General features: G+C 39.0%; 2 protein-coding genes across 5 annotated transcripts; one reads left to right on the top strand and one right to left on the bottom strand.

The window, feature by feature from the left end:
* Nucleotides 1-1,435: 1,435 nt before the first annotated feature.
* r3hcc1l (R3H domain and coiled-coil containing 1-like) lies at nucleotides 1,436-7,491 on the bottom strand. Of its 2 annotated transcripts, none has more exons than XM_087805946.1 (7): nucleotides 7,427-7,491; nucleotides 5,142-5,587; nucleotides 3,723-3,919; nucleotides 3,586-3,656; nucleotides 3,405-3,500; nucleotides 2,608-2,748; nucleotides 1,436-1,783 (listed from the first exon to the last, which is right to left on the bottom strand). In XM_087805946.1, exons 2-7 carry the CDS (start codon nucleotides 5,556-5,558, stop codon nucleotides 1,731-1,733), a joined length of 975 nt encoding a protein of 324 aa, XP_087662072.1. In that variant the 5' UTR covers nucleotides 5,559-5,587; nucleotides 7,427-7,491; the 3' UTR covers nucleotides 1,436-1,730. The 2 variants fall into 2 exon arrangements, with proteins under 2 accessions (XP_087662072.1, XP_087662064.1); XM_087805938.1 differs by lacking the exon at nucleotides 7,427-7,491 and adding an exon at nucleotides 5,917-5,961.
* crtac1a (cartilage acidic protein 1a) lies at nucleotides 6,539-14,266 on the top strand. Of its 3 annotated transcripts, none has more exons than XR_015713227.1 (15): nucleotides 6,539-6,645; nucleotides 7,112-7,334; nucleotides 7,411-7,607; nucleotides 8,730-8,866; nucleotides 8,948-9,104; nucleotides 9,978-10,112; nucleotides 10,185-10,321; nucleotides 10,978-11,114; nucleotides 11,183-11,265; nucleotides 11,322-11,422; nucleotides 11,482-11,650; nucleotides 12,233-12,378; nucleotides 12,459-12,498; nucleotides 12,569-12,635; nucleotides 13,811-14,266. XR_015713227.1 is itself a non-coding variant. In XM_087805924.1 (15 exons), exons 2-14 carry the CDS (start codon nucleotides 7,138-7,140, stop codon nucleotides 12,574-12,576), a joined length of 1,644 nt encoding a protein of 547 aa, XP_087662050.1. In that variant the 5' UTR covers nucleotides 6,539-6,645; nucleotides 7,112-7,137; the 3' UTR covers nucleotides 12,577-12,611; nucleotides 13,811-14,266. The 3 variants fall into 3 exon arrangements, 2 of the variants coding, with proteins under 2 accessions (XP_087662050.1, XP_087662038.1); XM_087805924.1 differs by having other exon boundaries at nucleotides 12,569-12,611; XM_087805912.1 differs by lacking the exon at nucleotides 13,811-14,266 and having other exon boundaries at nucleotides 12,569-12,724.
* Nucleotides 14,267-14,343: the final 77 nt, after the last annotated feature.

Genomic DNA, 14,343 nt, shown 5'->3' with positions numbered 1-14,343 from the left:
TCACCGACTGAGTTACAAATACTCACAGTTTTGAAATCATTTGGTCTAAAAAGCCAGGAGGCTGTCCAGGGTGTCCCCTGCATCATCCCCCGCAGATGGAATGACACGGTAGCTGGAATGGGCCCCAGCCTTCTTACCTGGATACTGGCTAATAAACCGGATTAAAGTTTAAGGTTTTATTTGTAAAGACAACTTTCAGTTTTGGGGAGCCAATCCCAGCTACCCAGGGTAGGACTCATTCAAACTAACAGACAATTTAGTCGCCTGAGATCTAAAAAGGGTTATTTTAAAAGTTATTTTAAAGAAGTTAAAACGTATTTCTTGTCTTTCTAATATGACCTAATATTTGGATTTTACTTCACTCTGGGTTGATTAATGATGCCTAGTTTATATAATCTAATTTCCATCTTATCTAAAGCTAACTATTTTAAACTAATTTAAACTATATCAACTAACTGATGCGTTGATTTAAGCATCCACTTAAAACGCTTGGTTTTTCTCAAGCTAAATTCTTGTTTACCATGACCACGCCCACTCTGCTGTGATTGGTCAAGCATCAAGGTTGGTAACCACACGTCATTAATCCCGGAAGTCTCCAACTCCAAGGGACTCTTTGTATAAACAAAGGGAGGGTGGGGGCATGATTACAGCTGGCTGGAGGAGGAGTGAAGCCATTATTACGTCATAATGGTCTCCGCTCTCGTAACCTCTCGTTTGCCGAGATTTCAGACGGTCGTCAGAGGGCTGACAGTGTTAGTGAGAAACACATACAAGAGGGTTGTCGGGACAATTCTCTCGCTCGCGGTCGGTGCTGTTAATCTAATGAATTTGAGTTTGACACCCGGCAGCTGAGCTGTGGTTCCTCGCCCGCCCGTCAAACCACACAATTAAGGCTCGGATCTCACACGACGACGTGCGATAAAACGGATCCTTGAAATCTCGCTTCTGAGTTTAGTTTTGTGACAAACCGAGCGTTACGAGCTTCTGTAGTTTAGAGAATCGGTCGAGTTGTTGTGTTGAAATAACTACGTTGTGCTCAACACTATGGCGGAAGATTTGTTTCTTTATTATTCGCTCAAAAAACTTGAAGAAAATGTTTGCGTGGATCAAAAAATATTTTCAATTGTTTATTTTAATTGAAGTTAAAATAAAGTATATAAAAATGACTTGAACAATTTCATAACTTTTCACTTCTACAAAGAATTCAATAGTTTTTATTTATTTAACTTTTTTAATTGAAGCAACTAATTTCAATTGAAAACAATTTTTTTTTCAATGGAAATATTTATTTGATTGAAGCAGCTTCTTTTTTGATGGAATAAAATCAACAAATCTACCTTCATACAAATCTTCACTCAAGAGCCACATGCGTCTCATCCACGCCATTTTTATTTTTAATTAAAATAAGACCTGAATTCGACAAAGACACTCTAAGAAAGATGAGGAGACAACTTTTATTGACTATATTTATAGGGACAAAAAAACTGAAATGAAGCTTCAGTGGAAGTCGACTTAGTTTGACAAAAACAACAAGATTTGTTTAAGACGAGTCGTGGTTAAAAATACCTTAAAAAATAAAAATAAAAGCAGAAATCTGCCGTAACATCTCGACTAATGTCTGTAGAGCTGATGTCAGGAGAACTACACAACACGGTGCTTCCTCCCGCACACTTACAAACGACACAAAGCGGTTGTGTTTCCTTGATCGCAGGTGTGGGCGGAGTCACCGGTCACTTCCCCTCCCAGGCGTCCTCCCTCTGCTGGGCCGCCAGACGTTTCTGATCTGCGGATGAATCACAGACACATCAGTCAACAACGAGACTTTTGTTGACGCAAATGCACTTTTGAGTTAAGACTGTGGTGGACGCCTTCTTTTAACTGAGTGGCTCCCTCTTGTGGTCATTACTGAACACGGCAACTAAAAGCATCACCACGCTACAACTAGAGATGAACACAATAGCATAATACTTAAAATGTATATGTCCACATTATTATATTATTATTAATATTATTATACCATTTCCTACTATTCAAGAAGCCATTTAAATCCCAATAATAAGTAATAAAAGGTTCTCATGTAGAAACAAAATTAAGTGTTTGCAGATTTTAAAGGCACATATTCCAATATGAGGAATGTGCAGTAAAAGTCACATTAAACAACAAAAATGTAGAAATTTAAGTAAATATTCTTAGTTATTTTAAACTCCCCGTGTTTCAAAATGCACCTTCACAACGTGTTTAAACGTGTTTACACCGATTGAAGGTTGGGGAAAAAATGTCTGTCATGTAACAATGACAATACATACAAGGACAAAAGAAACTTACATTAAATAAATATTTACTGAGTAAAATTCCGGACTGCTTGAGCAACTTTACCAAAAATAATCATGAATCCAATCAGAACAGTGTTGACACCACACAGGATTTTGGGGGGATTTTGTTGATAGTATAGAAAATTAAATAAATAATAGTAAATTAATTAAAACAAATAAATAAACACAATCAAAACAAGAAAATAAATATAAAATAAAGCAAGTGACTCAAATATTAAAGGAATGATATAAGGAATACTAATGAAATCAATGATTTAAATCAATTAAAAGTTACCTCTGGCTTCCTGAAGTTTCCTCTTCTCCAGATCTCTCTGCTCTTTGGTCACAGTGGTCTTCACACCCAGAGCATTGGTCACAAGTCGGCGGGCCAGAGCGGCGCTGGTCTTTGGTCTCTCCTTGTGCGGCAGCAGGTAGTCTTCAGAGCCGGGCGTCAACCATATGGTGAGACAAACAACGGCCGTCACTTTAGCTCTTGAACGCAACACGGTCTACCAGGAATTATCAAGTCAAATATCACACAAACATATAATTACCGATTGTTATTAACATTGTTACTTATTTTAGGGTTTGTGCAACAAGTTGAACTTTTAGAGGGGAATTAACGATTTGATTTAAGTGCGTCTTAAATAGACGTTTTACCTCCATTGTTCTCATCGGTTTATGTCTGTTTGTACAAAACTTAAGCCCCGCCCACTGAAAACACTTGTTTTTTATGGAGGTATTAATCTCCACCATAGCAACACCCACTCTGCTGTGATCGGTCAAACAACAAGGATCGTCACCGCGCGTCATCAACCCCAGAAGTCACCACCTCCAAAGAACTCATTATATAAACAAAGCGTGGCATGATTACAGCTGGCAGGAGGAGTGAAGCCATTATTACGTCATAATGGACTGCGCTCTCGTAACCTCTCGTTCACTGAGATTTCAGACGGGGGAGAACTTTATAAAGTAATAAGTTGAAAACATGGTCATGATGAGGGACTTAATGCATCTTGGAGAGGAAGAATTGAACATTTGAAACATGCGAGTGAGTCAGGAAAGTTGGAGTTTGACGTTAGTTTCTTTTACCTGAACAGCTTCTGGCTTTGGCTTTGATCTCAGAGGATGATTTGGAGAGCAGACGCAGCTTCATCATGGGGGGGTTGGATCTCAGAGCTTCGCGAGCTGGAGTTGAAAGAAAAAGGTTTTAACTCGGGCAGAGAAAAAAAAAACAGACGAACAGAAAAGAAAATATTTTAAGTTCTCTCACCTTCTTGAGCGCTGGAGAACAGACCGAGAGCGTGTGAGTCGTCCACCCATTTAATGTCGAAACCACCGCGTCTGCAGAAGGACACTTTATCGTAAATTGAAACGACAAAGAGGTTCTCACACAATGTTCTCACTCACTGGACGTTCTGAAAGCTCTTCAGCAGGTCCTCCATCTTGAACTCTGAGGGGAAATCATAGATCTCCAGGATGTGGGAGAGTTCATCTTCTCTGAGGTCCACTTCATCATCGTCGTCGTCGTCTTCATACTTGTCCATGTTGTAGTGATCGAACCGGGCCTCCTGGATCGACTTCTTCTTTCGACCACTCAGAGACAACTACAGAAGGTAGAGCGAAACTTTAGCTTTCTTCCTTCTCAACTGGTTACAACAAACTCAAGAAGTCAGAGAAAAGAATATGCAGATCAATATTGGGGCCGCACAAAGAATTTTTGTTACACTTTAATACGATTTTTAAGTCGCATAAAATACATTTACTACGAAATTAAAGTCATACAGATTTATTAATCTTTTCGCATTTATTAGGAGATTAAAGTCATATAAAAATAACGCTGATATGACGTCTCATAATAAATTAATTTCTTAACAATTTATCATTTTAATCTCGTAATACAATATTTAAAATGACATTAACCTCCTTATAAAATAAAATAATGGTCCCAATAATAGATATAATCATAATCAGAAACTTTGTAAACACAACATGGTCATTTTTTGGTACAGAAAGTGTGTATATCTTACATTTTGAGCAAAGCTTATGCAGCAATGTTTTATTTAGTTTCGGGTCAACACAATACAAGTTTTTGAACTGAGGTCTGTTATTGTCAATCATTTCTTGTCCCTTGACAATTAAACAAGCTAGGATCGTAATTTAGAATAATTTTCAATTAATTTGCTTGTAATTGTGTTTGTATTCAAGTAATTTAAATAAGGAATAAGTATTTTCTACTGTCGGAGGAAGAACACACTTATTTAAAGTGTCTAAACAAGAAGGAGCTGTCTCGCCTGCAGGTAACATAAAACTCTGCAGCAAGAATTCTGACCTGCTCTAGTAGAAGAACTCACATTTCCTTGATTCTTGAAACTCTTCACTGGCTTCCAGTTTCTTTCAGGATCAACTTTAAAATTCTGGTTCTTACTTTCAGATCTTTTCATGGTCAGGCTCCTCCTTACATCACTGATCTGATCCAGCCTTACACCCCAGCTCGGGCTCTGAGGTCTGTGGATCAGAATCTACCGATGGTTCCTGAACACGGTTCAGGACCAGAGGAGAGAAATCCTTCCAGGCTGTTGCTCCTAAGCTTTGGAACGATCTTCCTCTCTCTCCATGTTTGATGATCTACTGACTCAGGGCTTTTCCCTGATTTTCTGGGACTCCCCTGTTTGTCTTATGTGTCTTGACCTTTTTAAGTATATATTTAAACTGTGAATTGTTTTTGTTTGTTAAATCACTTTGAGACCCTGGTCGAGAAAGATGCTTTACAGGTAACAGTAGTAGTAACAGAAGTAGTTAAATAATAAAATAAAACATCTCCCTCACCTCCTCCATCATCTCCCGAGTCGTACACTCTCCGTCGTCATCAAACATGGAATCCCAGCTCTCCTCCTCTCCATTCTCTTCTCCCGTACGTGAGGCACCTTCCACCTGAGAGGTGTCTTCAGCCCCGGTGATGTCCGACGCACCGATGTTCTCCGGCTGCTGAAGACGATCGACCTCCTCACCGGGGCTGGCGTCACCTCCCTCCGCCGGTGCCGCCGCCTCCTCTGTCTTCTGTCCGGCCTTCTTCTTGTTCCTGGCGTTCTTGCGGGCTTTGTCCATGTATTTGGGTCGAGGTCGGGCTTCGGCGCCATCTTTGGAAGCCTGGGGTCGTGGCTTCGGGACGTACAGAGCCTGGCTGGGCCTCTTCGGCTGAGATGGAAGTGAAGTTTGAGCAGCATCACCGTTTGGTTCTTCCATCTTTATTATGGGATGAATCAGTTGAACATCTGGAGGCACAGGAGAGGAAACGACCACAGATAAGATGTAACCTCGGACACAAATAACATCTCAGTCCAAAACTTTTCCAGAAAAGGTTAAAATTACAAAAACCGATTGTATTTTTCAATCGTCAAACATGTCTGTGTTCTAACGAGACTCGAGAGTCACAGTAACAATAATCCTGATCAGTTAAAGACAAACACAGACTAAAACGATCGATGTGATCGCTCCCCGTTTCAAATCGATTCAACAAAGAAGTAAAACGCTTCATATGCATGCGGTTTATAATGTTTTTTTCATTGAGAGTTAAATCTCTCAATGGACTGGTTAAGCTTACCTGTGATTCAGTTGCTTTGCGACAATTGTCGCACAAGTGACGCTACCTTAAAATCAGCGCAAAGCATCCTGGGTAATGCAGTATTGTTGTTGTTTTTTTTAACCCATACATTTTTATTTTTTTTTGCAGTGTAACAGTAGGTCGACAAACGTTTATTTTCTTTGACCTTCGGGAGCTTTTAACATCTATAACAAGGAAACATTTTATTTTATCATTCGGTCTTAATAGTGACGTCACACTCTGGGGACCCGAATATTTATTTATTTTAAAAACGAAAAATCAACTGAGTTTACTTTGTAACACACATAAAAAAAATATATATATACAGTATATATTATCAAAATGTGGATTTTTGTCAATCATCGTCAGTCATTTTCCGTTCCGTCGCTTGCGCGAGTTTCCGGACTACATATAAGGACGCAGGTGATTGGCTGAAATTGCGCTCTAACCAGCGTCTTAAGGAGAGTATTTCATTCTGATCTTAATATATTTTATTGTTGCCTCTTTATCTTTATAACCAACCTGACCTCATGATATTCTGTTATTTAACTTGAATTTTTTTTAATTTAATTTAAAAAAATTGGGTAGGTTGGATTTTGGCCAACGCTGATTGGCTACAACCCAAAACGTTTCGTAAACGCTGAAGCTGGTGTTGTGTAAGAGAAAAATAGATAAATAACTCGTCGCTGCAACACATCTGTGGGATCCTTCAGACTCATCCATCAGTGGGTAAGATTCATTTCATATAAGTGGACTCTTTTGCAATATATAGTATAGTTTTATACATCGATCTCTTGCGCACTGTAAATGAAATGTCTTTTTTTGTGCATAACAAATATTATCAGGTAATTGTGATTTGGTCAGTACCTACTTACACGTTCAAACACAACTATGCATGAATCGTTGCAGGGAAGAAATGAGAAAACATCATCAATTTTAACATGATAATGTTCTTTGTTTTAGTTAAACCTGAGCTACAAAAATACTACTTAATATTCTAATATATATGCGTATATAGGTCTGCAGGTCTGAGTATAAACTTCAAGTTAACAGTGTAATATTTGAGTTCAGGGAGTTCCTCTCCTGTCTGTTCACACTAGTATCTCCAGAATACATATTCCACAAAAACCTGACTGAAGTATTTAGTGAAGAATTGACGACATTAACGTAGATCTAACTGTTTGTCTGTCTTTAGTTACTGTCGGCCCTGAACCAGAAGCCATGTGGGGACCAGCGTTCCTTCTCCTCCTCGTGGGCCTGAACCCACCGGCCCGGGCTCAGTGGTCCGAGCCCATGTTCCAGGCGGTCACGGACACGATGCTTCCCCACGACAGCGTACACAATCCCTCGCAGCTCAACTATGGGATGGCGGTGACCGACGTGGACGGGGACGGGGATCTGGAGGTGGTCGTGGCAGGGTGAGCGTGCCCTCAGGAGATGTTCGTGCACGTGTTAAAACACATGATTTATTATTTATTATTTATTTATCTGCAGATATAATGGACCTAACCTGGTGCTGAAGTACGACCAGAGCCAGAAGAAGCTGGTGAACATCGCCGTCGACGACCGCAACTCTCCGTATTACGCCCTGAGAGACGTCGCCGGGAACGCCATCGGCGTGACGGCGTGCGACGTGGACGGAGACGGGCGAGAGGAGATCTACTTCCTGAACACAAACAACGCCTACTCGGGTATTTGGTCTACAATATCTAGTGTCAACATGACAACTATGACGTGTCATGAGGTCGTCTTTGATCAAAAAGAGTTTGTTGTGAAGGAAGACGATCAGTGACATCAGGATAATTAAATGAATATGTATCATAAAGTATAAATGAAGAAATAAACGTGTGAGTAAATGTAAACATGTTGAAATCAGTGACTTGTGATTTCATTTTTGTCAAAGATCAGAGATATTTCTGTGTATACAATAGAATCATCAGTCATTTATTCATACATTTTAACTTTTATTTGAACATTTATTCAATTGTGTATTTCATAAGTTCAACATTTAATTATTCACTTTTTTATACATTTTGCTTTTCATTCATTTATTTCCACTTTTGGCAGAACAAACGACTTATGTTTATTTCAACATTTGGCCCGTCGTGGCCCATTCATAAATGGAATAACTCCTAAAAGACTTTTTTTTAATGTTTTATTATTTATTTATGAATCTATATTTTCTCTATCAAAAGGAAAACATTTTAGAAACAATTCTTAGCTGAAATAATATTTACAGATATTTGTTGTATTCATGTTTGTTAAGCATTGGATGGTTATTTTTAAAATAACTGTTCAATCATTTTTATATTAAAAAGCTGATTTTAAAAAAATAAAGAGTCTAAAATTTAAATTATATTATGTATTGTATTGTAATATCCAGCTATGTGTAAAAATTATAATAATTGGGTAAAAAAAAAAAAAGAATATTTAAAAAAATGATATTCATTATTTTTGTAATATAAAATTGTGTGTAAAATAATTATTCATTTTGAAACTATTTAAGGATTTTAATGAAATGATTTAAAAAAAAAAAAAGTGAACCTTTCAATTAAAAAAAACTAAAAAAAACTTCTCATGTACTTCCATAGCTTTCTACATATAATTTGACAAATAAACACATGTACATATATGATTGAAAAACTAATCAAAATCCCACTAAACTCTTTGTCCAGTTATGAAGCAGCTGATCTCTGAAAATAAATTCTTAAATTCCAGGCACGTCATTGTTTAGTAATCTAAATACTTTACAATGACGATCATACTATGTATTGATCAACTCAACTGAGTTGAAAACACGTGTCTTTGTTTAGGACGAGCGACGTACTCGGACAAACTGTTTAAGTTCCGTAACGGTCGATTCGAGGATCTGCTCGGCGACGAGCTGAACGTGCGGCGAGGAGTTGCTAACAGTATGGCGGGACGATCCGTGGCCTGTGTGGACAGGAAGGTGAGCGGCGTCTGCTCCAGGTTCACTTCAGTCGCGCACGACTTGCCTTATTGGAAACATTCTGACTTGTCTTTCCTTCAGGGTTCGGGTCGCTACTCCGTCTACGTGGCAAACTACGCCAGAGGTGACGTCGGACCTCACGCCCTCCTGGAGATGGACGAGGCGGCCAGTGACGTCACGAAAGGCGCCATCGCTCTGAGTGACGTCGCTGAGTCAGCAAAGGTCAACAAGCTCACAGGTGAGACGTCGCAGGTGTGAAGGAATGTTTTCCAACCCTTGTGTTATCTCAGGGTCAAGATGACCCAAACGTCTGAAAAGAAATGTGTTTGTGGTATCCCTTGTGTTGTCTCTGGGTCAAGGTGACACGAACGCCTGAAAAAAATGTGTTTGTGGTATCCCTTGTGTTGTCTCTGGGTCAAGGTGACCCAAAGGCCGGAAAACAAATGTGTTCGTGGTATCCCTTGTGTTGTCAGCAAAAGTCAGCAAAAGTCAACAAGCTCACAGGTGAGACGTCGCAGGTGTGAAGGAAGGTTTTTCAACCCTTGTGTTGTCTCAGGGTCAAGGTGATCCGAAGGCCTAAAAACCAATGTGTTTGTGGTATCCCTTGTGTTGTCTTCGGGTCAAGGTGATCCGAAGGCCTAAAAACCAATGTGTTTGTGGTATCCCTTGTGTTGTCTTCGGGTCAAGGTGACCCAAAGGCCTGAAAACAAATGTGTTCATGGTATCCCTTGTGTTGTCTCTGGGTCAAGTAAGTAATTTTTATTTGAATAGCGCTTTTCCAGACCAAGGTCACAAAGCGCTTAAACAATCAAAACAATACTCAATAAAGTATATACTTTAAAGGGCAAGATAAAAGGTGACCCGAAGGCCTGAAAACAAATGTGTTCGTGGTATCCCTTCTGTTGTCACCTTGACCCAGAGACTACACAAGGGATAAACGTTCAACTATTTAAAAAAATATATTAAAATCAATGTACAAACAATTACATTTAATTATTTGATTATTTATATTAATCTTAAATCTAATCTAAATGCTTAAAAAAAACACACTTTTCAATAAAAGTCAATTTCAACCGATCAATGTTCCGATGGCACTGATCTACTTCCGCAGGAGGCCGGGGCGTCGTGGTCGGACCCATCCTCAGTGCGAGGCGCTCGGACGTCTTCTGCGACAATGAAAACGGGCCCAACTTCCTGTTCGTCAACAAAGGCGACGGAACCTTTGTGGATACGGCCAAGAAGGCAGGTGAGTGGTGTAGGAGGAGACAGGAAGCACAGCTGGATGTCGAGTAAATACTCAAGGATGTGTTGATGACAGGTGTGGAGGACAGGTACGAGCACGGCAGAGGAGTCGCGTTGAACGACTTCAACGGAGACGGAAAGACGGACATCGTCTACGGAAACTGGAACGGACCTCACAGGCTCTTCCTGCAGACGAGCGACTCCAAATTCAGGGTGAGTTAGTTTAACTTCCATAATGACGGAAGATTTGTTTCTTTATTATTCAATAAAAAAAATAAGAAAAAATGGTTGCTTCTGTCCAAAAAAACATTTAAATTGTATATATTATTCAGCAAAAAAGTGGCTTTAAGTGAAAAAGATTGAGTTTTGTTTTACCTGAAACATCTTTTTTGATTGAACCAACTTTTGTTTTTTTACGCCTTGTTTTTCATAGAAAATAGTTGCAAAGTGATCTTTTTTTAATTGAAAAAATATATATATTTTTGAAAGCAACTTTTTTTATTGAAGCTACATTTTTGTTTTATTATTGAAAACCTTTTTTGAGCAAAACAAATTTTATTTTTATCAAGTAACGTTTTAAAATAATTAAAATATATATATATATATTCTTTTTAATGGAAACAATCATTCTTTTTGTTCGGAAATATTTTTTTGGATTGAAAATCTTGAAATATCTTTTTATTTTTTATTGAATCCTCTCTTTCTTTGGTTAAAATAATTATTTCCGATTAAATTTTTTTAAGGTTAAAATATACTTATTGATTAAAGAAGCGTTTTTATTAACCGAAAGACGACGCAACAAAATCATTTCCATCCATCATATACAAGACGTTGTGAGATGACTTCTCCTCAAACCTCTCTCGGATCAGAACGTTGCCACCAGAGCGTTCGCGACGGCCTCCCCGATCCGCACCGTCATGGCGGCGGACTTCGACAACGACAAGGAGCTGGAGGTTTTCTTCAACAACATCGCCTACAGGGGGGATTCCCCGAACTCCCTCTTCAGGTACCAGAGGACCCGAGGGAGAACCATGACTTGAAACACGAGGCTCTTCATCAAAAGTTGTTTCTCAGGGTGTCCAGAGTCGCGAACGCCGACCCGACGATCCAGCAGCTGAACGTCGGAGACGCCGCGGAGCCGCAAGGACGAGGAACGGGTGAGTTTTTAAAAAATGATTCTTGTTCTTCGGAGCTGGACCGTGTTGGTGTTCAGGCGGGACCGCGACCGACCTGGATGGAGACGGACGACTGGAGCTGTTGCTCGCTCACGGAGAAAGTGCCCAGCAGCCCATCTCCGTCTTCAGGGTCACGCAGGTGAGTCTCAGGCAGAGTCGGGTCCATGAAAAAACCTTCTGATGTGGCGCTCCTCTCAGGGATCGTCCAACAACTGGCTCCGGGTCGTTCCTCGGACGCAGTTCGGAGCCTTCGCTCGCGGCGCCAAAGTGACGGCGTTCACCGGCCGGAGCGGACGTCACACCCGCATCATCGACGGAGGCTCGGGATACCTGTGCCAGATGGAACCGGTCGCCCACTTCGGCTTAGGTAACGAGAGAGCAAAAGGATGCAATACAACAAAAAAAACGTCTTCAGAATATTTGACCTTTACTTCAGTAGATGTCCAGCAGATGGCAGCATTCTACACACTACATCTTATATTGAAATGTATAATAATAATAATAATAATAATAATAATAATCTCTATTTATATAGCGCCTTTCTAGACCAGGGTCACAAAGCTGGTTTCTTTTTAAAATAATTTACTTCAATAGTTTCTATATCCACAGGTTAAATTTTTTGTTAAATAATAGGGCCTTTTTAAATACTTTTTAATAAAAAAAAATGTAAGCATAATAGTGCCACCGTGATTGGCTGAACATTTGTAGTTGTCGCAAGTAGCTCGGTACTGGTGGCACTATTAAACCAAAATTTCTAAATTGAATTTAAAAGGCTACGAATTATAAAACATTCTTTAGAATTTATAACGTTTCTTTTTTACATTATTGGTTTTAGAATATCAAACTCTATGTTAAAAAAAATTGAATATAATCGAATTTTCAAAACACTTCCATACCACGGTTAAGCTAGCAAGGGTCGTAAATAAAGACTTGTCCACGTCTTCCTCAGGAAACGACCGTGTGTTGGTTCTGGAAGTCTCCTGGCCCGACGAGACCGTCTTCACCAGAACGGTTCAGCCCAGTGAGATGAACTCGGTGGTGGAGGTCAGGTATCCAGCAGAGGGCGCTGTTTCTGCACTTTCTAACGACACACAGGTGAGTTCAGAGACTATTATTATGTTATTATTATCCTCTCGTGACTGTTGTTGAGAGATGTTCGTGGATCTGTCCCGCAGTGTGGAGAAGGTTTTACCGTCCAGGGCGGTCTCTGTGCCGGTGAGTTAAAAACGTCTCTCATCGACTCATCTGGTTTGTTAAATATTATTTTCTTTTATTTGACTGACAGATGTCTGAAGATGCAAAGGAAGTGCAAAAACTCCAGCTTCAAGGTCTTTTTCTTTTAACTTTGCTCTGTGAGTAGCTTCAGTTTCTTTTATTTGAGACCTCTTTTATTCTTTACACATTTTACTGCAGATGTCAAATAAAGTGTTTTTCTGTGATAGTTTGTCGAAGCATGTTTATTACACTGTGAAGTATTTTGGTTTATTTCAATTATTTCCCCGAGAGAAGACTTAAGAAGACTCAATGATATAAATGAAGCTGCAGACAGTGACAAAAAAGGGAAACATTTAATTCTCTGGAAAATCTATTAGAAAAAAAAAGAGATAAAAGGGAATTAACAGCTACTTTAGCATTTAGTCTACTAACACACCATCACTCACAAACAAAACCTCCACATATTTAAACTACTTTGAAACATACTGGTTTTCCAAATAAAGTTAAGTTGATGTTTTTATCAATTATTCCCTATTTTGTTTTTTATGTTTTGCTTATATCTGCCCACAACTTTTTTGTATTCATATTTTTTACTAGGGTGGTGTATCGGCATGAATCTTAAAATACGATGTGGTAACAAGGATATATTTGTAGTATTGTCCAGTACTTGACTCTGGTGTTGCAGAATTTATAGACCACATGACTCTTGACGAAGGTGTAACTGCCTTTTTTAAAAACCAAAATATGTCCAAACATCATCTTAAAAATCTGCTGAAGTCGACTGTATCCACTCGTCCTCAGTCATTGCGTGATTTCAGCGTTTCTTTTGCTGCAAAGGTAAGTAGTGGCTGCTGCCATCTAGTGGTCTGAGGTGAAATTGAAACCAAAAAAGTGAACAAATGCTGTGATTATTTACATTAGAAAAAATACAATTATGTTATTTTAATCACACTTTATTGAAATACAAAACGTATGAATAGAAAATAATAATAATAATATTTTAAAGCCCAATAACGTACATTAAAAAGTACATATCAAATATCAATAATAATTATAAATAAATAAGCTTTAAAAAATGATTCAGAGCTGTTTAGTAATCTGAAGTAATGGCTGCTGCCATCTAGAGGCCAGAAGTTTAATTGAAACAAAAAAAGAACAAACACTGTAAATATTTGCATGTTAATTTTAAAAATAAATAAATAATTGTAGACATTGTTGTTGAAAGCTTCTGAAAATATTAATGAATAAAAAGTGTGTGTGTGTGTGTGTGTGTGTGTCTCACCTCTATCCTCTGGCCATGTTCTCTTTTCAGATCCCTTCTCTCAGCGTCTTCACTCCTCTTCTGTGTCTTTCACCGTCACTAAACTCCGTCAGATCCTGTTGTTTCCTGCTGCGCTCGCCTATCAGACGCTCTATCGTTTCATGTGAGATTCTTCCGTCAAAGACGAGGCTGAAAACTGTCCGATCACGACGGTTCTAGTGAAGGTTACAGGACAAAACACCGCCGGCCTGTACGTCAACATTTCTTTGACACGAGTCGTGTTGACATGTGGACAGACATGGAGCAGAAACTGATGTGTTAACCTAACTAACACCCCTTAAGGTTTCCTCGCGACCAATTTACTTGTAGTTTGATGTTGACGTCCACCATGAAAACTTTGACGAACAGTCCAAGAAAAGTTAAAATGTTATTGAAACAGAAACAGCATGAGAAATCAAACATACAAATGACAGTTAAATAAAAACACACACAAATAAATCAAATGTCTTTTTGGCCTAAACTTGATCTTCTTTACTTTTTTCAAGCTGCTTTCTTCTTCCATGATTTACTTAAATTCTCGACTG

This window comes from Callionymus lyra, chromosome 1, assembly GCF_982586985.1.
Source record: "Callionymus lyra chromosome 1, fCalLyr1.hap1.1, whole genome shotgun sequence".
Taxonomy (NCBI): Eukaryota; Metazoa; Chordata; class Actinopteri; order Syngnathiformes; family Callionymidae; genus Callionymus; species Callionymus lyra.
This window is presented reverse-complemented; position numbering and strand designations above follow the sequence as displayed.

Bases quoted from the DNA above. Each gene is read 5' to 3' on its own strand.
- r3hcc1l (XM_087805946.1), bottom strand. From the start codon at position 5,558: ATGGAAGAACCAAACGGTGATGCTGCTCAAACTTCACTTCCATCTCAG. The intron at 3,920-5,141 runs GTGAGGGAGATG...TACCTTCTGTAG, and splicing joins CTCGGGAGATGATGGAGGAG to TTGTCTCTGAGTGGTCGAAA. The intron at 3,657-3,722 runs GTGAGTGAGAAC...GTCCTTCTGCAG, and splicing joins AAGAGCTTTCAGAACGTCCA to ACGCGGTGGTTTCGACATTA.
- crtac1a (XM_087805924.1), top strand. From the start codon at position 7,138: ATGTGGGGACCAGCGTTCCTTCTCCTCCTCGTGGGCCTGAACCCACCG. The intron at 7,608-8,729 runs GTATTTGGTCTA...GTCTTTGTTTAG, and splicing joins CACAAACAACGCCTACTCGG to GACGAGCGACGTACTCGGAC. The intron at 11,423-11,481 runs GTGAGTCTCAGG...CGCTCCTCTCAG, and splicing joins CCGTCTTCAGGGTCACGCAG to GGATCGTCCAACAACTGGCT.